General features: G+C 41.1%; 1 protein-coding gene across 3 annotated transcripts; it reads left to right on the top strand.

Moving 5' to 3' along the window:
* The first annotated feature begins 2,873 nt into the window (after positions 1 to 2,873).
* HRH1 (histamine receptor H1) lies at positions 2,874 to 18,921 on the top strand. Of its 3 annotated transcripts, none has more exons than XM_065845730.2 (4): positions 2,874 to 3,366; positions 13,564 to 13,689; positions 14,182 to 14,242; positions 15,786 to 18,921. In XM_065845730.2, exon 4 carries the CDS (start codon positions 15,906 to 15,908, stop codon positions 17,331 to 17,333), a length of 1,428 nt encoding a protein of 475 aa, XP_065701802.1. In that variant the 5' UTR covers positions 2,874 to 3,366; positions 13,564 to 13,689; positions 14,182 to 14,242; positions 15,786 to 15,905; the 3' UTR covers positions 17,334 to 18,921. The 3 variants fall into 3 exon arrangements, with proteins under 3 accessions (XP_065701802.1, XP_071669121.1, XP_071669122.1); XM_071813020.1 differs by having other exon boundaries at positions 13,564 to 13,760; XM_071813021.1 differs by having other exon boundaries at positions 13,564 to 13,760; positions 14,182 to 14,278.
* Positions 18,922 to 20,533: the final 1,612 nt, after the last annotated feature.

Genomic DNA, 20,533 nt, shown 5'->3' with positions numbered 1-20,533 from the left:
CAGTTTTGTCAAGTCAAAACTAATGGTGGTGTCAGTAACACCCCATATCACAAACCATGACCCATTTGGTTTGTTTGTAATTCTGTCAAAGTTTGTTTGAGAGGTTATGCCTAAGAATTCTGTGACAAAAGTATTCAGAGTTGGAAGGCCTTTCTTAGGAAAGCAAACTCCCAGCTCTTCAAGGAGTTGGTCAATAGGATCCCCTAGGAAACTGCCCTCAGTGCCAAGGGAGCAGAACAGAGCTGGCAGATCTTTAAGGACGCTCTCCATCCCCAGGTGTAAGAAATCAGGTAAGGAGGGCAAGAGAACGGGATGGCTGAGTCGAGACCTGCTGGTCAACCTAAAGGGCAGGAAGGAAAAGCACAGGCAGCGGAAGCAGGGACAGGGAAGGTCAAGGTGCAGCTGGAGCTGAACTCAGCAAGGGACACAAAGATTGACAAGAGGGGCTTCTACGGGTATGTCAGCCAGAAAAGGAAGATCAAAGAAAGTGTACCCACCCTGATGAGCAAGACTGATAAACTGGTAACAGCAGACAAGGAGAAGGCTGAGGTACTCAACAACTTCTTTGCCTCAGTCTTCACCGACAAGCTCCCTTCCCATACCTCTCAAGTGGATGACCTGCAAGGCAGGGACTGGGGAAGCAAAGTCCCTCCCACTCTAAGTGACGATCAGGTTCATGACCACTTAAGGAACCTGAATATACATAAATCTATGGGACCTGATGAGATGCATCCCAGAGTCCTGAGGACACTGGGAACTACTGACCTATCGCCCTCACATCGGTGCCTGGGAAGATCATGGAGGAGATCCCCCCAGAAGCTATGCTAAGACACGTGGAAGACAAGGAGGTGATTCGAGACAGCCAGCATGGACTCAACCAAGGGCAAGTCTTGCCTGACCAAACTAGTGGCCTTCTATAATAGAGTAACTAGATCAGTGAACAAAGGAAGGGCTGCAGATGTTGTCTTATCTGAAGTTCTGTAAAACCTTTGACATGGTCCTCCACAACATCCTTCTCTCTTAACTGGAGAGGTATGGATTTGATCGGTGGGCTGTTTGGGGGATAAGGAACTGGCTGGATGGTCACATCCAGAGAGTAGTGATCAATGTCACAATGTCTGGATGGACACCGGTGACAAGTGGTATCTCTAAGGGGTCTAGGATCTACTAGGTCCTAGTATCTACTAGGACCAGTACTGTTTAATCTTCACCAGTGACATTGACAATGGGATCGAGTGCACCCTCAGCAAGTTTGTGGATGACACCAAGCTGAGTGGTGGACCTGGACAAGCTCCAGAGGTGGGCCCATGTGAACCTCATGAGGTTCAACAAGGCCAAGTGCAAGGTCCTGCATCTGGGTTGGGACAAGCCCTGGTATCAATCCACGCTGGGGATGAATGGGTTGAAAGCAGCCCTGTGGAGGAGGACTTGGGGGTACGGGTGGATGAAGAATTGGCCATGAGCCAGCAATGTGCGCTTGCAGCCCAGAAAGACAATTGTATCCTGGGCTGCATACCTAGCAGCCCGAGCAGCAGGAAGAGGGAGGTGATTCTGCCCCTCTGCTCCACTCTGGTGATAACCCCTGCAGTGCTGGTCCAGCTCTGGGTCCTCACCACAGGATACACATGGACCTGCTGGAGAGGGGCCAGAGGAGCCACAGGAATGATCTGAGGCTGAAACAGCTCTGCTGGGAGGACAGGCTGAGAGAGTTGGGGTGTTCAGCCTGGAGCAAAGAAGGCTCCAGGGAGATCTTATTGTGGCCTTTCTGTACTTAAAAGGGGTTGTAAGAAAGATGGGGACAGACTTTTCAGCAGAGCGTGTTGGAACAGGAGAAGGGGTGACTGTTTTAAACTAAAGGAGGAGAGATTTAGGCCAGACATGAGTAAGGAATTGTTGCCCCTGAGGGTGGTGAGAGCCTGGCCCAGGTTGGCCAGAGAGGTGGTGGATGAACCATCCCTGGAAACATCCCAGGCCAGGCTGGATGGGGCTCTGAGCAACCTGAGCTGGTAAAGATGTCCCTGCTCATGGCTGGGGTGGCACTGGGGAAGCTGGGAAGGTCCCTTCAACCCAAACTATTCTACGATTTGAAGCCTGTAGTAGCAGGAGGCTTGAAAAGCCTACTAAGTTTTGTACGAGTATTTTATGAAATTCTTGTAAATAAGCCTCTAGTCCCGTGAACTTGTTGGTAGACATATGTTACAATACCTTTTGTAATTTTGTCTGCCTAGCAATACAAGAGTTAGAATTTTAAAAAAAATTACAGAGATATACAGTATGACACATTCCCTATGCTCTTTCTAAATAGAATTCTAGCTCTTTCAGCATTCTAGTCTCAGTCTTCATCTGCAGCACTACACATAGCAAGAGATCATTTATTCAGGTCCTTTCAGAGCAGAAATGCCACATTCTAACTGCAACAGTACAAAGGCCCTGACATTCTAAAGGAGGTTACTTAACTGCTGTTTGCCTGGGAGATAGGAACATCTCACAACAACAGTGCAGCACCAGTTTAAGGCATCCAGCTCACCTCTGGTTTTTCTTGCAGAAAACATTATTTAGATGGAAGAGGTCCAAAGGAGAATACACACACAGAGCAGTTGCAACTTGCTGTTATATGTAAAGTTATAAACAGTAATGACTTTAATATTTTTTCCAAAGCAGGCTACATAAAACCTATTTGCACATAACAGGTCAAAACAACACATAAGCGCTTGGATGACCACAAACCAGGATTTGATTTCTGATCCTCCGCAGACTCCCGGTTTTACCTGAGGGCACCTTCCTTGCTGCAGCCGGAAGTAATCTCTGTTTCTACAGGTTTTCAACACACTGGGGTGCAAGGCCGAGCAGAGGTGTCCCCAGCCGCTCCCGGACAACACGGGAGCCGTGCTGGGGGCCGGTGGCTGCCGCAGCCTCTCCATCGCGGAACTCCTGGCCGCGGCCCCTCGCTGCCCTCTCCCCAGCCCGGCGGACCCGCTCGCCACGGCAGATTTTTTGGGACAGGACGGGGCGGCAACGTCCTCCGACGGCACTTGACCAGAGGAGGGAAACGCCGCAGCGAGCAAAACAGCAGCTCCCGGCCCTTGATCCCGGAGCGCGGCGGCAGGCTGAACCGAACGCTTTCCCCGGCGGCACTGAACGGGAGACGGGCGAAACTCGCTATGCAGCGGCAAAGAGCTGCTGGCAGCTCCGCACCGGCGGGGCGGGACAGGGAGGGGCAGGATGGGATGAGATGCTCTGCCCACCCACGGGACGCGGATACCGAGGAGGGAACAAGAAGGGGAGCGGCGAAGACCGCGGCTGCTGGCGTCCCGTGAGAGCCCTACACCGCCCGCCCTGAGCCCGCCGGAGCTCCCTGCTCTGCCGGTGAGTGAACGAGCCCCGCGGTGGGGAGAGCGGGGAAGGGGAGAGCGGGGAAGGGGAGAGCGGGGAAGGGGAGAGCGGGGAAGGGGAGAGCGGGGAAGGGGAGAGCGGGGAAGGGGAGAGCGGGGAAGGGGAGAGCGGGGAAGGGGAGAGCGGGGAAGGGGAGAGCGGGGAAGGGGAGAGCGGGGAAGGGGAGAGCAGCGGCAGCGTCCCCTCGGGGCGGCAGGAACGGTGCGACTCCCCAGCCTGGGCAGGCAGGGACAGCGAGGAGTGCAGGGAAGAGGACCCGAGGAGAATAAAAGAAAACCAGCACGGGACAACGACCCACCAACACACTTCATTTTAAACAACTCTTCCTAAGCGTTAAATAGAACACTTTGCAGAAGCTGGCTGCTCCCTGTGTGATCCATCCTAACTAATAGCTGGCAGGGTTTCACCCTCAGCATGGCCCAGACGGGACTGCGGGGTCAGGGCAAAGGGCCTCCCACATAAGCAAACAGAACCGGGCCGTAAACATCCAAGTCATACAAAGCCGATCATGTTTTTCTCGTGAGAGAAAAAAAAAAAAAAATAAAAAAGAAAGGTGCAGCAGTACAATAGAGCAAGCTCAGCCAGCTTTCTTCCCCAGAGGACCCTCGTGCCACTTCCAGACCTGCCAGTGACAAAGGGCGCCCAACAGCCTCGCTGCTGCCGGGGTCAGTGGCGGAGCTGCCCCTGCGTGCCAGCAAGGGATAGAGCACCAAGATGATGTTCAGATGTGGGGGGACAAATAATAAGTATCCATGAAAGTGCAGGTGGCTAAGAAAGGGAGGGAGGGGTTGTTCCTTTGTTTTAAGGAAGAAATAGTGACTTAGCTGAAGAAAGAGGAAGATTTGCCTGAACACTAGCCCTCAGCACTTTCTGAAGCCAATTATACTTCTGCAGGTGGGGAAAAATCTTAGATGCATTAGTTTCCATACAGACCTTGTGGTATTGCTCTAATAGATAAAAGTCCACCACATCCTGAGGGGAGACACTAAGAGTGGGGGTAGAGCCCTCTCTAAACCAACTCTGTGGGAAATTCTTGACATAGCTTCCCCAGCCTTCCTGTTACAGACACCAAGCAGGAATGATGGAGAGGAATCAGACTTCTTGGAGAAGCTTCTTGTAAACTGTTGACTTGCAAAGCGCCAGGCTCTCTAGCTGTAAGAGACCTTGTGCTTCACCAGTTCATCTTAGACATCTGTTTAATTCAACAAGCAACAATAAAATTACTTGGAGAAAAGTAAAAGGTTGTTTAAATCAAATATTTATATGGGCAAAAAAAAATACTTTGGACATTGAATGGGTTATTGCTAAAATATGAAGGAACTCATTACTACAGTAAGGCTACCAAATGTTTAAAGAGACTGATAACTCAATATATATCCTAAATTAGAGAAGAGAAAAAAAAAAAGTGTTATACTTTTATATATCTAAGTGAGCTGAAACCAAACATTTCAGTAACAGGGTTTGCTTTTATTAACAGTACAAGGAGACAGTAAATCCTCACACCCACTGGGATTTCTAAATTTGTGCCTTTTTGTGATGAAGTCTTTCTTATAGCTTAAAAGCACCAAAAGATTGCTTGGGTTGAAATTCAAGTTCGTTTTGGTAAATCCCTACAGAAATTTCATATTGATCAGCACTTCAGTAGTTTTTGGGGGACAGGATGAAGATTCACAATATTCATCTGATTTTCTTTGACCCAAAAGGGTTCAATATGGCTTACAAAATGTTAACAGCACTACTCTGGGGGGGTTGGGTTAGTGTGGTTTTTTGTTTTGTTTTGGGGTTGTGTGGGGTTTTATTGTTTGGTTGGTTAGGGGTTGGGTTTGGTTTGGTTGGTTTGTTTTTAATAAATCCTAGTAAAGTATTAGGAAGAAATTTACTATCATGAATTGGAATATTAATATGAACATGACCCAGTCTGTGCTTAACATGACCAGACAGTAACTCTGGGGCAAGGAGAGATTTAAGAATTTTTATTCTTTCTTTTGAAAACTAGAAACATTTGGTTCTTCAATATCTACACTAAGAGCTAGAGAAAAGAGATATAAGCTTGAAGGATGCGAACCTGAGCTTGAGAAATCTATCTTTGCTGAAGCTAATTGACTTTTGTTGTAAAACAGTAAGTCTACTCCACTTCTAGCATTTCCTCAGAATTCAGAGAAGTTATTTGTAGGTGGGTTCATCAGGCTTCACAAGTGGTTAACTAATTCTCTATCAGGCAGTGAAGCTTCCTTTATCCAAACCCTATCCTTTCTATTGGAAACTATTAAACTGCATAGAAAATAGCTGATATAGTATTGGGGTATGGAACCTCAACATTTAAACTCTTATTTACATACATTATTTTTTTGGCTAGTGATTTTCCAGTAGTGACTCACAGAGTCGCTTCGAAAGAAACACACAGACCTCGATATTTTAAAACGTAACTCAAACAGTCATTTAAAAGTTAACTGCATTTCTGATGAAGAAAGACTAAAACCAGCTTGTTTTACAGTTCATCAAGAGTTGGAGTAAGTAGTAACACAAGGTAGAATCCAAAAAACTCAAGATTTTTTGCTATCCCAGTATGAAAGATGTCCTGTTTTAGGGAGTTGGGTTAATGGATTCCCATAATAGGCAAAAATCCCCAGTGAAAAGGCACCACTGTGGCTACTCTGCTTTAAAGGCACTACAACACTGGAAAATCCCTCTTATTTATAAGAGATTTTACAGCTAGTGGTTTTGCTTGCTACATCAAAGCACAAGCAGCTTTCATCTATTACAGTGCTTATTTAATAGGTATGATACAAAAAGCAAAAGTCTCTTGTAACAGATAGGTATTGGAGTAGAGAAGGTAAGACTTCATGGCACTACTTGGTGACAATAGCACTTCAATACTGGTTTGTTAAGAGATCACATGAATAATAAACTAGATGATGTGGATCAGGGATAATTAATACCATATCTGGAAACTTTAGGATTCTAGTCATGATGGATTTTTCTCCCAACCTCTGGGTAAAACTAATCCATATATGGGAACTACTATTGCAGGAATAAGACTAGCATTCTGTCATGAGAAAAACTGACATTTAGTACAACTTAAACCAGGAAGTCAAGCCACTGGAAAAGTGTAATAGAAGTCCAAGCTTATGTTTTGAAGGCCAGAACATTGTTTGGAATGTGTTCATCTCCTGTTAGCTCTTTCAGTTTTAATGCTCATGAAATATTGGCCTGGTGTTAAGGAGAGTTGTTAAAAAATGCCAGCCAGAGGTAAAAAAAAAAGGGTATATCTAACTCCTGAGAATTTCAGATTAAGATACAGACTTAAAAAATAATGTATTTCATCAGGGAAAAAGTGAATACATGTCATAGTACACTACTATATAGAAAATATTTTAATTAAGTAGTCAATTACATGGCTGAACGTGTACACACCAACAACAGCTTAAACTTAGGAAGTTTTAGAGCACAGAAGCTACCACATTCACCGGTTGTGCTGAGAGGTAATGAGCCTGCAACTGTAATATTGCTAATTAAGGCTGTCTAGATTATGAATCACATCCAGACACTTTTTTCTTTAATAATTTAAGTAGTGTTTCCTTACCCGAGGTTCTGTCAGTAGTTGAACGCCAAGAGATATTTAATAATTATTCCTGTAGCTCTCATATTAATCATACAGGCCAGCTATTAATTTCTCCTCCCCACAGAAGAAAGGGCCAAGGGAGGATCAGGAAAGACCTGGTAAAGCTCAGGGAAGCTGAAGTAAAGGAGTGAAAAAGAACATCACAGCTTTGGCACAAAGCAGGACATATTGAAATGTGCAGGAAAATACACTTTCTTATACTCTATATACTTTCTTATACTCTACGTTTGCTTTCCATACCTGCTTTCAACTATTGATATATATCTCCAGAATTTACAAAACATGGTTGAATATGGATCAGTATTGGAACAATGAAAATTCAAATAAGCAGAATGTGGTTCCGAGTGTACAGAGTAGAGATATCAAAGACTTAGATGCTCTGTCCTTCATTACATCTGGAAAAGTAATGCTTTCAAAGAGTCAATTCTCAGTCTAAAAAAAAATAATGAGAAGAACTCAGAACAATGTCATGAATTAGTAGGTACTGTGTAAGCCTGTAGAACTCTCTAATTTACTTAGGCTTTCAACACTATTTGTGAGTTCTAAAGAAAAGAAACAGAGAAGAGATGATATGCAGTGAAGTTAGTACCATAAATACAAAGGGAAAAACAATTTTGAAGGGACTTATGCATAAACAATCTGAAATCTGAGAGTATTAATGATAAACTGTTTATAAATAAGAGCATACCCAGAGCAAGATTGCGAGCCACAAGTAATAACCATTCTGAAAACAAGAAAATATGATTAAAAATATCTTTCCCCTTCACTAGTACTCACTAACTTTGTTTCAAAAAAATGAACAGCTGAGTTTTCCTTCCCTGTCCACCCATGAGAAACCCAACAGCAACACACTTAGTAGTTACCCAAGGGTGTCAGACTGCAAAGCCAGAGGAAGAATAAAGATAGGATCCAGTGCAGCATTCTTAATCCAACGAAGAGAGCAGTACAGGGAGGTGAGGCAAGGTCAGAGCATCAGAGAAGTTGGTTATTTCTGAGAGAGACAAGTCTTCACAAGCAGACACAGCGCAGCATCTTAATCAAGATTTGTGCTCAGTGGTGACTCAGACTCGAGCACTCGAATTCCTCCCAAAGTTCAGAGCTTGTTACAAGGACTCAGGGTGCATGTGTGCAAGTAAGGACAGCGTGATTTCATGTAATGATTTGTGTTATTCATGCTAAAACTTTATTTCAGAAGGCTGTGGAGGTCTAAACTTTTTGCTGGCGCATAGCTAAAATTGGGGCTAATATTCCTACTAAAGGCAGAACTCCCAGCCAAATAAAAGCATAAATATCAGCAATCAGAAAAATCTGTGTTGACAGCAGCATGTAGCCTGCCAATGTGATGGATGCATGTGGCTGTAGAAGGAACTGCTGTGGTTCTGTAAAAATAAAAGCCTGAAAATACCAAGTATCATCAAGTCCAGCATCACCTACAAGCCCCAACCTGAACTTTCACTTATATTTTCAAACCTTTCAGCCTGCCCAAACATTTTCTTGCTCTTTGAATTATGCCTCACTTAAGGAAACTGGATGTAATATTTCCTCAAATAAAAGCAGTATTTACTTGCAGTCCTGGCAGCCTGTACCCTAATAGGAGACACACAAATTGAAAAAAAAAAAATAGCAATAGCATAGCAGAATCACTGGACTGAAAATAAAATATCCTGACATAAACAAGTTACAAACTCAACATATCATACAGTTATAATCATACATACTTTTTTGTCCTTGAAAGACTTCACAAAGTCCCTTAAAAACTTCAAGTTCCTTTCACAGTAGGCTCTGCATTCTGTCTTTCTGTTCTTCATAAGGTCACCTTGCTATCCTTATAACAGCACCAGCCAAGCTAGAATGATACAGATAACTTTGACATCACAGATCAGACCACAGCTGAGCAATACAGGTCCTGTACAAACAGGCACAAGTGATGACCTTGCCCTAATCCCTCTGCGCTACTGCATTACGGGGTCCCTCCCTTGCCGCTCTGAGCGAGGGGCCCGTTCACAGTGCAGTGCACCCTCCAAACAAACCGATGAATGAATTCAAGGAGCCTTTACTTAAAGTATTTTAAAATGAGCTCCCGCGTGCACTCCTAGAGATAAGTGAATATGTCTTAGGAGCATGGATGTATCCGCATTATTCCTATTCTGCTTTGCTCTTGTTTTGAAACCATGCAGCCTATTCATGACATTGTTTAGACAAGTGACTGAACCAGGAAGGGGAAAAGAAGTGCAGTAATTATAGCACTGGACCACTCACTCTCTTTGGAAGTGAAAGCATGGAGATTTCTTCAGAAACACCCTGCTTGCCTTTACCCTCCTGAGGAACAGTATCCTTGCCAGTCCCTACTGGCACACTAAAAGCCTCACCATTTCCCAGGGTGTGCAACTCCTGAAAACAGCATGCAGATCACCAATTCAGCCACACAGACGGCAGTTTTCTCTCTGCAGTCTAGCCTGCAAAGTAGATTTCAGCACATCTGCAATAGTGTCCATCTGCTACAGTAGTTCTGGCCTCATTTTTCTCCAAGACAGCATTTACATCAAGAACCACTGAAAAAACATCTCTGCCACCAAATGCAACACAAGTTTATGCAGAAGTAGACAGCTACATATCCAAATCTGTTGGTTAAGAGTTTCATCACACAAAGGAAGAGTCATAATATAAAAAGGAATGAAAGTAATTACAAGTCAGGCTGAGTTGTCTGTTCACATAGTAAAAGATTTCTTTATACTCTCACTGCCCTTAGAACAGGTACGTGGGGAGAAGAGGAAAATTTAGGAGGACTGACGAAATTTGACTGGTCAGACACTAAAGCTTCATACTGTGTAGTCTTTTTATTTCAGACTAACTAGAAGAGACAGCTCAAACATAGAAGGAATCCAGTTTTTCCTGTGATAGTGGCAGACACTTTTCTGGAAAAAAAACAAAACAAAACAAACTGGTCCTTCCTGGACGAAGACAGTGGGTCATTTGAATGGGAACAGCAGGAAGGTTACCATGTTTTTCATTTACTATTTATCAAAAATATTCCTTTAATACTGGCAGGCATTGCCTAGGGGTTGTTTTCTTACAGAGTAACAAATAAGTATTTGAGAGGAAAATTAAACCTCTAGTGTATTAATACTTTCAACACCCACGGAATAATTTTAAAAAATCACTAGAAACAAATAGGCTTCTTAAGTACAATACAGTGATAAGAGGAAAAAATGTCTTTTAGAAACCAGACTAGGCCTAATGTACCAAGAACAGTCATAATGCAACAGGAACTTAACAGAGAAACAAATAGAGACTGGCCATGAGGCAAAGCAGCTGGCCTTGGTTTGCAGGCTGGGCAAGTGGGATGTTCCAGCAGATAAAGCAAGAGCTCTGTGGCTTTTGCTGCGCAGCAGCACAACCTGACAACACGCAAGCTCAAGAGCCCAGAACAGGGAACTGACACTTGTGAGGTGAGGGTACCGGGCTGCCAAGAGTAGAGACCCCAAACGGAGACCCTCAAGTACCAAAACAGGACTCCCAACAAAGGGCATGATTATGTAAATAAGCTATATTTAATGCATGAATTAAGCAGTAGAAACTCATGAATATGCAATTTGTCTGTGTAATAAATACCAAGAAGTGTGAGCCACGCATGCGGTTGATTAGAGGAGAGTGCTTGCTCGTTAACACTTTCAAAACAGTGTTAAGTTTCTTTTTGCCAGCTATTTGGTATCAATAGACAACATGGGTCATCAGAAATCTAATCCTACCTTCTGCCTTGAACTTAGTCTGACAAACAAGAATTTTGTTGTAGCCTATCCTTTTCCTCTTGTAGCTGTAGTTTCTGTAGAATCTATTCATAAGCAATGTGGCAGCATCTGTTTCTAGAAACTTACTCCCACTTAGTCAGGACTTAATAGGCTGCACCTGCCCTAATGAGTCAGTGAGGCATCCATTTAGCATCTCCCAGTAGATTGTTCCTGGGAAGGATTATCACTGTGATAAAATAACAAACAAATCACAATTGCTGATTTTCTTTGGAAAAAAAGCTATTTACAGACACTAAAAACTACAGAAGGCATTTCATGGTGAGGTCAGGGTTTAGAAGTTCCCAAGAGCTCTCCAAGATCTTACACCGAAAACATCTTTAAAATCTGTTCTGTATTAGTGAGCTCTGGACTCAGTGCAATGAATTAAACTGTCCAAATATTAGAAGATATTTAGTAAGTATTATTGGGAACTGAGTTACAGATAAGGAACTAAACCAGTAGCTCCTGAACAGGGGTACAGATACCACACATACCACATCCACTACAAAATGGTGTGTGTGCCTCAGTAAAGAGCAAGAAGCTGCTATTGCAAATCACAGTGACCACTAATTGCTGGTGATATTGGTTACCATCACTACTAATGATGATAGCAGGAAATGTAAGGAAAAAAATTGTAGATTACAGTCTTCCTTAGAGCACAGAAGAGGTGATCAGTGAATTTCATAACACGGAGCAAGGCTTATTATTGTTTAGTTATCTTCCACTGGACAAAGCTGCATGGCAAAATGTGCTAAGTCTAGCAAAGACTGGCAATTGTGTAGCTGTTCAATGTAAGTTTAGTGGGCAAACTGTGATACAATGGCTCCAAATACAGAGCAGAATTAGAGGGCACTGACAAATAACATTTCTGCAAGTAAATACAACTTCTCTGTGTGCTATTTTGTGTGCAGCCACCTTTGCTTCTCAGGAGAAGCTTACGGTTTTCTCTCGTACTGTTTGACTGGTTTTGGTTGTACTCTTTGGTTGGCGAGGGAGATGTAGGCCCTCTGCAACTTACTCCTTAGTGAAAGAGCATGGACGCTGATGGGTGCGAGATGCACAGACACTCCTGTGTCAGAACCCTTTATCAGGCCCTCAGAAGATTCAAGAAAGCCATCAAATCCTCTTTCATGTACACAGGAGTCTGGGATTGCAGTATGTCTGATATGCTGCTAAGTGTCTATCCTAACTTGTTGTTAAGGAGAATTCTACATAATCTGAAAGATCTCAAGCAGAAATGGCAGCAGCACATGGTGTCGCATGCTAGGGAATGGAAAGAGACAGTTGCAAGGACTAGATCATACAAAAACAACATTGCATTTCTGCTCTATTCTAAGAATTTTGCAGCCAACTCAATCCCTTTGGTACACTGCTTTAATGGATTCAGATAGATAGGTAGGAAGTATGTGCTGAGTATAGAACCTGCATGCTGAAGGTATGGGGACCCTCTTCCAATTACCTCTCATCAACACACTCCAACATGTAAATTACTCAGACCCTTATAATACTGTCTCTGGTGGGAGAATACTCACAAAGTCAAGGTTGTAAAAGATCATACTTGAAAAACATAAATTGTTTAATAGGAAAATGCAGTGTTACTGTAAATCTTCAATATCCTCATGATCTACTCACTTTAGACTAGGACAAGTGGTTCTTGCAAGCCCGTTCCAGCAATTAACACTGTAGACATTTGTTACTGGGTGTAGACCCACTCCAGCCATATTAGACCCTGTCATGTTAGTGGACTTACTACAATGAAAGATGTCAGAACATGAAAGCCAGGCTCAGCTGCATGCACTACATTACAAAAAAAAGTAAATCACCATTGCTGTCTAGGGCCTCTGAATGAAGTCTAGACAGAAATAAACAGTATAGTAGTCAGGAGACTGTTTGGAAAGCAAGGGAGCCTTAGCTGGTTTTAGATCTAACATTACTGTGTGATGTTTAGCAGATTACTTTGACCCGTTCCTCAATTTCACTTTAAAACTTAATAGTATATGACCAGCTGTCTATAAAGCAGAGAAGATAAAATCCATGAGAGACTATGAACTGTTCAAATGACATGGCAAGGAAAATTACATTGTAAGACAGTATTATGATGAATATGGAGTACTTGTTAGCATGTGTATTTTTAAAAGAGCAAGTGCAATACTCTGAATTTTTCTTGTTCTTAGCCTTCTCAAATGATTTGCATCTCCCGACATCATTCTTGGATTTTTATAGCCTGTATAAGCTCTTCCAAAACAGAAAAGTTATCAAGCTTTGCTATTTAATAAAAGACATTTTAATACAAGTGGAGCATGAGTTGAAAAACTAGATCTTCATGCCTTCTTTGGAATACTCCTAAATCCAGATCAAGTTCTGCTGGCTGCTTCCTAAATCCTACCCTGTCTCACCACAGCAGTAGGAAGCTTTCAGCACCATTTACTGTATCCTGCTCTATATTTTATTCTATATGCAATTCATAAATAACCAAGGAGAGCTGTCTAATCAGATACCTTTCTTTGTTGTTATTTGTTCTGTTGAAGACTCAGTTACTTCTCTCCCTGTATTTTGCCACAAATTTAAAAGAAGGTCCCTGAAGCAATTAACGTCAACTTCTTGACTTGACCATGCCCCAGATAGTTAACTCCAGCAGCAAGGTTACAGTGTATAGCTGTGGAAAGAAAGACAATGATAGACGGGATAGAACCATTTCCCATCACCAGACACATTGGGTGTAAGATCTGTGGGGTAACTTCTGTTTTAATTCTCTAACAGGAGATGCTTCAGACCTCTCTGATCTTCTGACATCTGTGACTTGCTGTCACTGAAGAACTGTACTTGACAGAATGTGAAGGCTGTAGAGAATTACACAATACAGCTCCTGAGCTCACGCCCCACAGTGTATGTATTTCTTCTGCCTATGGATGCTACTGCTACCAAGCACACATCTTCTTTCTTAACACCAGGCACTTGTAAGTAAAGCTGAAGGAAGAAAAAATTTGACCTCTTCTAAGAAAGTACTCAAACATTTTAGCTTGGTTTAGCCTAGTTACTGGAATAAGAGAGAGATAAACGTAGCAGGAAATCCAAAGTGAATAATCTATTGCATAGTATTGTTTTGACCATGTTTAGGATAACAAGGATGAGAAATCCCATACTGTCAGTGTTATTTGTGTAAATACTTTAACCTAATATATCTATGGTCTCAATTTCCTTGCTTGTTGCTCTAAGAGATTTACCAGAACATAGTCAGATAAGCATTGTAAGAGAAAAATGGCAGAAAATACGTATCACTCTCATAAACATTTTTCTTATGTACCCAGGAGATAGAATTGGTCAACTGATCACATGCTCTGAGACTTGAAATGTTATTAATAATTTTTTTGACTTTAGATCAACTCCTGAAGTTTGCAGTTGGGAAGCAGAAGATCCCAAAGGCATAGAGCATTTCTAGGTAATGGAATAGCGTATCTTACTCAACTTTGAAAAGGTGCTTTTCTTACCTCTACATTCCCTCCTTTCCCTTCTATCCTTACTCCTTTTATTGCCAATATTTGAGTTACTACCCTTGTGTTAGAAAATGGAGGAAATAACATATTTCATAATTAAGGCCTGTGACCTCAATATATAACCTCTGTGTTCACAAGTGAAATATGCACCTATAGCTGTTTTCCAGTGCAGATAAAGGTACACACCATTGTGTCTGTACTAATGAAACCTGCTACTGAGATAACACCTGAAATATAGTATGTAGGAATGAGTGTCACTAGAAAACAAGAATAATTGGGAAATGTGACCCACTCTAAAATACATTTTGTGTATGCAATGGTGTTTAGTAGGTTGTCCTTTTGTGTGGTGGTTGTTTTTTTTTCACTGCAGTGCATGTACTGGAATTCCTAGGCACTCTAATCATGGGGATATGGAAGGCTTTAAAGAATTTTCATTCTGAAGGCTCTGTGCATGGCTCATGCCAAAGTTCTAAGCAAATAAAGCTAGCTTATTTATTGACGATTAATGATAAGAAAAATTTCTTAGCCATAAAAGGAAAAGCTTGCTATGTGTTCAGTGTCATCCTCTTATTTCCAGTTTACTCTCCATTTTAATGCAGCAAACAGCAATAGCAAGCATGCAGCAGTGACGTGGCTTCTCCAAGTTACTGGAGAATAGTTCTTGCATTTGACTAGTAAACTTCAGCCTAAAAGACCCTATATTTATATATATTTGAGAGGTTGCAAGATGCTTATTAATCAGGAAAAATCCTATTATTTTCCCTGAACTTCTATTAGTTTGTATTTGAAATAAAAAAGAGCTGCTATCTTTAAATGTTTGAAATCTGCTTAAGCCTAAATCAGCCAGGAAGAAACTACTCATTACCTATCATGTGAACAACTGCTTTCCAGTGAAAACACAGCACTGGCTACAGCCTCCAGAGTTATTTGAGACTCTGTGTATCGGCTAAAGGTGTACACTGGCTGAAGTCCTCTTATTCTTTGGAATACCTTGTCACTTAATGTCTATCCACCCTATTATTGGTGGATAGTTACATCCAGCTGCTGTACTCTTAAACTATTAGATGCAGTTTGTAAATAATCACTGGTTTAAAAATTCTGTAGTATAAAACATGTTAGTTTACTTTTTATTAGCACACTTTAAATTGGTTTGCCAATATGTGGTTTATGTTATGGTTCATGATCAGCTACTTAATGAGATATAAGAAATCAAAATGGTAAGGATTTTACATTTCTTCTCCAGATTCTGGGGTCAGAATTATATGAAGCCCCAGGAAACTCCTCTGCAAACCATTGTGGATTGGTTCATGGAGCTTGCTTCAGTATTTTCCATAGAACACATCTTAAATTACCCACCTATAAAATGTTGTAAAAATTAATTATTTAAGGAAGGCCTAAAAGGGACAGTGCTAAGCTAAATCACAGATTAGTTTCATTATCTCATTTTAGTACTATGGTGTTTGAGCATATTTCTTTTCTTTTCTATAGTTCTAGAAATAAAAATCACAAAGCAATCCAACACGTTTTCATCCAGGAGTGCAAACCAAAATTGAACTTCCAAGGCCTGGACTTCTTCTCCGATTTTCATTCTGTGTCCTTGTGCAAAAGATGTCAAAAAACACAACAGTGAACTTCACCAACTCTCAGCTAGCTCTTCTAGGTCTGTTCCTGGGAAGCATTTCAATTATCACTATTGTCATGAACATATTAGTACTATGTGCTGTGAAAACTGAGAAGAAGCTGCAAACAGTTGGCAATTTATACATTGTCAGCCTCTCTATTGCAGATCTTATAGTTGGTGCAGCTGTTATGCCCCTGAATATTGTTTATTTCCTAAGATCTGCATGGACTCTAGGCTTACCAGCCTGTTCGTTCTGGCTGTCAATGGATTATGTGGCCAGTACTGCATCCATTTTCAGTCTCTTCGTATTGTGCATTGACCGTTATCGTTCCGTTCAGCAACCATTGAAATATCTCAAGTACAGAACAAAAATGAGAGCACTGCTCATTATTTTGGGGGTTTGGTTGCTCTCTTTCATGTGGGTCATTCCAATCCTAGGATGGCATGTTTTTGCTCGGAATGGGGAAAGAACAGTAAACGAAAACAAGTGTGAAACTGAATTCTCTGAAGTCATCTCCTTCAAAGTGTTGACAGCCATTATCAACTTCTACCTACCCTCTATCCTGATGTTATGGTTCTACTATAAAATATTCAGAGCTGTTCGAAAACACTGTAAGCACCGAGAGCTCACTGATGGATCATACCAGTCTTCCTCAGAAAATACCACCATACATCACAGTAAGACGAAGGATGAGCAAAATACTTGCCTCCAAAAGCAAATCTTAGAAGAGAACACCCCTCCCAAAGACAAGCAAAGTTCCTCTCAGCCCAAAAATATGGAGGCAGAGGTTGATTTCAGTAAACCTGACAAGTCTTCAAAGGTATTTGTTAGCAAGAGTAATAGGAAAGTCCTTAAATGGGGCTGTTTTTCTCTCACTGCTGCCCAGTCTAAGCCAGGCATGGACAAAGCAGGAAAGAAGTCTGTGTGTGTAACAAACGGCAATGAAAATGAAGAGGAGCCTTGCTCACAAGACAGTGACGTAAGTAATGCATCAGACAACCACAGTTTCACAGATGAGGTAACCTGTAGAGAGCCCTCCAATTCTAATCCTGAGAGAGCCAGCAGTCCTCAGGAAAAGGCTGAGAACAGGGATTTCAGAGGACTAGCTTACCTGAGGAAAACCTGGCAGGGTCTGCAGACCCATTCCAAAAGGCACATGCAAGGACTGCGTGGGAACAGGGAAAGGAAAGCAGCTAAGCAGTTAGGGGTCATAATGGCAGCCTTTATGCTGTGCTGGCTTCCATATTTTGTATTATTTACCATAAAAGCTTTCCATACCAATGAACGGATTTTGGAATTTCACATGTTCACTATATGGCTTGGCTATATGAACTCCACCTTAAATCCATTCCTGTATCCTCTTTGTAACCAGAATTTCAAGAAGACATTCAAAAAGATCCTGCACATACAATGATATTGGTCTGAGTTTTTTTGACCTAAAAAGCAGCTCAAGTGTTCAACCAAACAAAATGTTCCAGTTTCACTGACAAACACCACAGATAAAGTGGAGGACTTTGTAAAACTGTAATTTATAAACAAGAGTTAGTAAAAGTAGGAAACAACCGGTTAATATCTTTAACACATTTGAAGAACTAATTCAGATCAGGAGTCTGAAAAACTTGGGGGCAATCTCAGAACTATTCCACTATTGTGCATTTTACAGTTTGGGATTACCTCTTTTATCATGTAGAACAAAAACTGGAGATACAAATAGAGATCTTCAGTGATTACAAATTATTGAGCTACAGAAAGGGAAGAAACAGAATAGCGTTTCTGTGACTGGACAAATATTTTTTTTCTTTCAATTTACTCAATTAAAGATGGGAACACATTGTTTGTGAAGGATGATCTGCAAGAGGAGATACTTTGCATAGTCAAAGAAAGAAACTTCAACTGTTTAAAGAAATCTATTTATTTATAGCTTCACCTAAATCATAAGCTTTTTTGAAACGTCAAGTCATATTGTAACCTACTGTATCTCTTTGATATCATGCTTACTTCATTTATACCTGTACATGTTAACTTTACTGAAAATAAAAAAGCATTTGTATGTCCTGTAAATTTTGCTAAGACTTCCCATACTCAACATACTATCTCTGTCTATGCAAGAGGGATATGCTGTTGTTTCAAGACTTACAAAATGCAGTTGATTATAGACTACACATATTTTCTTCTTCCTACAATTTGGCAAGTAACCTAAGCATGCAGTGGCAATACTAATCCATGTGTCCTTATCATGTAGCAGGCAAACTCTTCCTACTATATCGAGGCAAACGCATGAGCAACAACTCAAGCTCGCAAAATGGAAAATAAAACACATGAAGTATGTTTAACTTTTCTGTCCTTTATATGTAATCCCATTTTATAAATCATGCTGTAAAATATTTCAGAACAAACACAATAGTAGAATACTTTAGGTTGGAAAGGATCTCAGGAACACATCTAAGTACAACCTACAAGTCAAAGCTGGGCTGGCCTTGGCATTGCATTGTGTTGCTCAGGGCCTCACCCACATCTGTCATACAACAGGAATCAATCCCCTCTTCCTAAGTGCAGCTAGGTATAGATTGTTCCCGAAAGAAGAAAACACAGTTCCTCAGCAAAAAAAAATACACAGTGGTGTATGTCACATGAGCTAACTTACTAGCGAAAAATCGTAGTTTAATGGATGGAGGAGAAATTCTGAATTCTATGTCCTTAATTAATTATTATGAGTGCCTTAGAGACCCTCTGTGCCACATTTCCTAAAGTGAATATGATAAGACTTACAAGAACAATCCAACACTTAAGATAACGTTTGCATGATGCTCGTAATTTTGGGGTATAATACACTAACTAAATGCAAAGTACTATTATCCTCTGTCAGTTTAATTTCTCTGAATGAAACGCTTGAATGTAGCATGTAGAACACTTGAATTGTATTTAAACTATTCAACATTTGATGAAGCCCTAATATCTCTGCATTTTAATAAATTGAAAAATGTGTTAAAGGAATAAACTTATATTCAGTCAATTTCAATGTATCATACCTGGTTCAGGGAGCAGTTGACTTTGGTGACAAGTAGTATACATAACTGCATAGTGTACTCAAATCTAGGAGAAAAAAAAAAAAGGCAAAATAAGAGACAGAATATAGAAGCATCAAAATTCATTCCAGAATTCAGACAACTTTTTCATTGCAGGAGTAGTATCTGCACAAGTAGTAAAATACACCTTATTTTGGACTACAGAGCAGCATCTTTTGAAACATATGCTCTAATCCAATGGCCTTTCACGAACAGTTGCTCAGATTCACAGCCGTGATGATATTTTTTCTATTGTGATTCTAGCCAAAATAGATGGCAATTTAGGTGAGCCTTGAGGAAATAAAAAAATCAGCTACAGTTATTAGTGTACTGTTAGGGCACAGACTGCCTTAGCTTATTGAATTATTTGGTATACTGCTTCTTACAGAACTTGTTTAGAAACTGCTTATATAGAACCTGCTTAGTGTAACTCCTTAGCACAAGTGACTAAGTTCGCTTAGGCTGCAGCTGTGAGCTTTTGAACTTTCTGCCTTGTTAAGCAAAAAAGGCCCCAGTGGCTGTTCAAGCTGGAAGATACGGGGAGTTTTGATCCTCAACAGGAACTGCATCCCTGGAGATAAATAAAGGAATGGATCAGAGGGTCTAAATAAGAAGAGAAACAGAATAATGTTTGGTTATTGCTGAGGACTTATTTTTCTCCCCAGCTGCAGGTACAAAATTATAACTGAAGGTCAGGACTTGAATTGACTTCTAGCCTGGTTAGTAAAAAGAAAAACAACTATCTGCAGAGATAGAAACAACCTAGCTGATAAAAATAAAGAGATCCAATGAAGAATGGGGAGGCCCCAGATTCTAATTTTACGATTGGCCCAAACTGATGCACAAGGGGTGGGAAGCTTAGATTGTAAGGGTATATTTGCTCAAGGTTTTCTCTGCTGAGTGTCCCTCTACTGGAGACACACAGCTTGAGCTGCTCTGTGCTGTACCTTGCAAATAAATTATTTATTTGAGAAGAATTTCTGGAATCCATGCCTGAGTCTCTGCTGCAGGAAACCTAGAGACAAGTAACTTCCCTAACATGTGCACTGCTGAAACATGCTCACTCAACGGCTACTTCGAGTTATCAAGAGGTCTCTGCACTTGATCGTGACAATTGCCTCTTCAGACTTGAAAATGTATTAATACATGAAACAGCAACTTAAACAAAATCACTGAAAATCAGTCTAAAAATTATGACAGTTAAAGAATACCTCTGGTACAATTACAGAACATTCAAACACAGAACAGCTGAACCAAGGCAAATAAAGCTGCCTGAGGATTTTTATCTCCATTTTTATCCCTAATCTTAGTGTACCTGTGTTAATAAAGACAGAGGAAGTTGTTATAGAGGGATTCTCTGATGTGATAGTTAAAATAGATAACAAAATAGGAAAACAAGATGCTGCCTATTTTAAGCTTCCAATTAGCAAGGTACTGAACATGATATATCAGTTTATTTTACTGAACAGGCAATTAAAATGCCTCTGAAGGTAAGAGAAGCAGAGGAAAGCAAATTAGGGTGAGGAATGGAAAAGCCTACTACTATGTG

This window comes from Patagioenas fasciata, chromosome 10 (genome assembly GCF_037038585.1).
Source record: "Patagioenas fasciata isolate bPatFas1 chromosome 10, bPatFas1.hap1, whole genome shotgun sequence".
Classification (NCBI taxonomy): Eukaryota; Metazoa; Chordata; class Aves; order Columbiformes; family Columbidae; genus Patagioenas; species Patagioenas fasciata.
The sequence above is the reverse complement of the archived record's forward strand: the minus strand, read 5'-3'. Positions and strand labels throughout refer to the sequence as shown.

Excerpts from the sequence above, each read along its gene's own strand:
- HRH1 (XM_065845730.2), top strand. The coding sequence starts at position 15,906 with ATGTCAAAAAACACAACAGTGAACTTCACCAACTCTCAGCTAGCTCTT.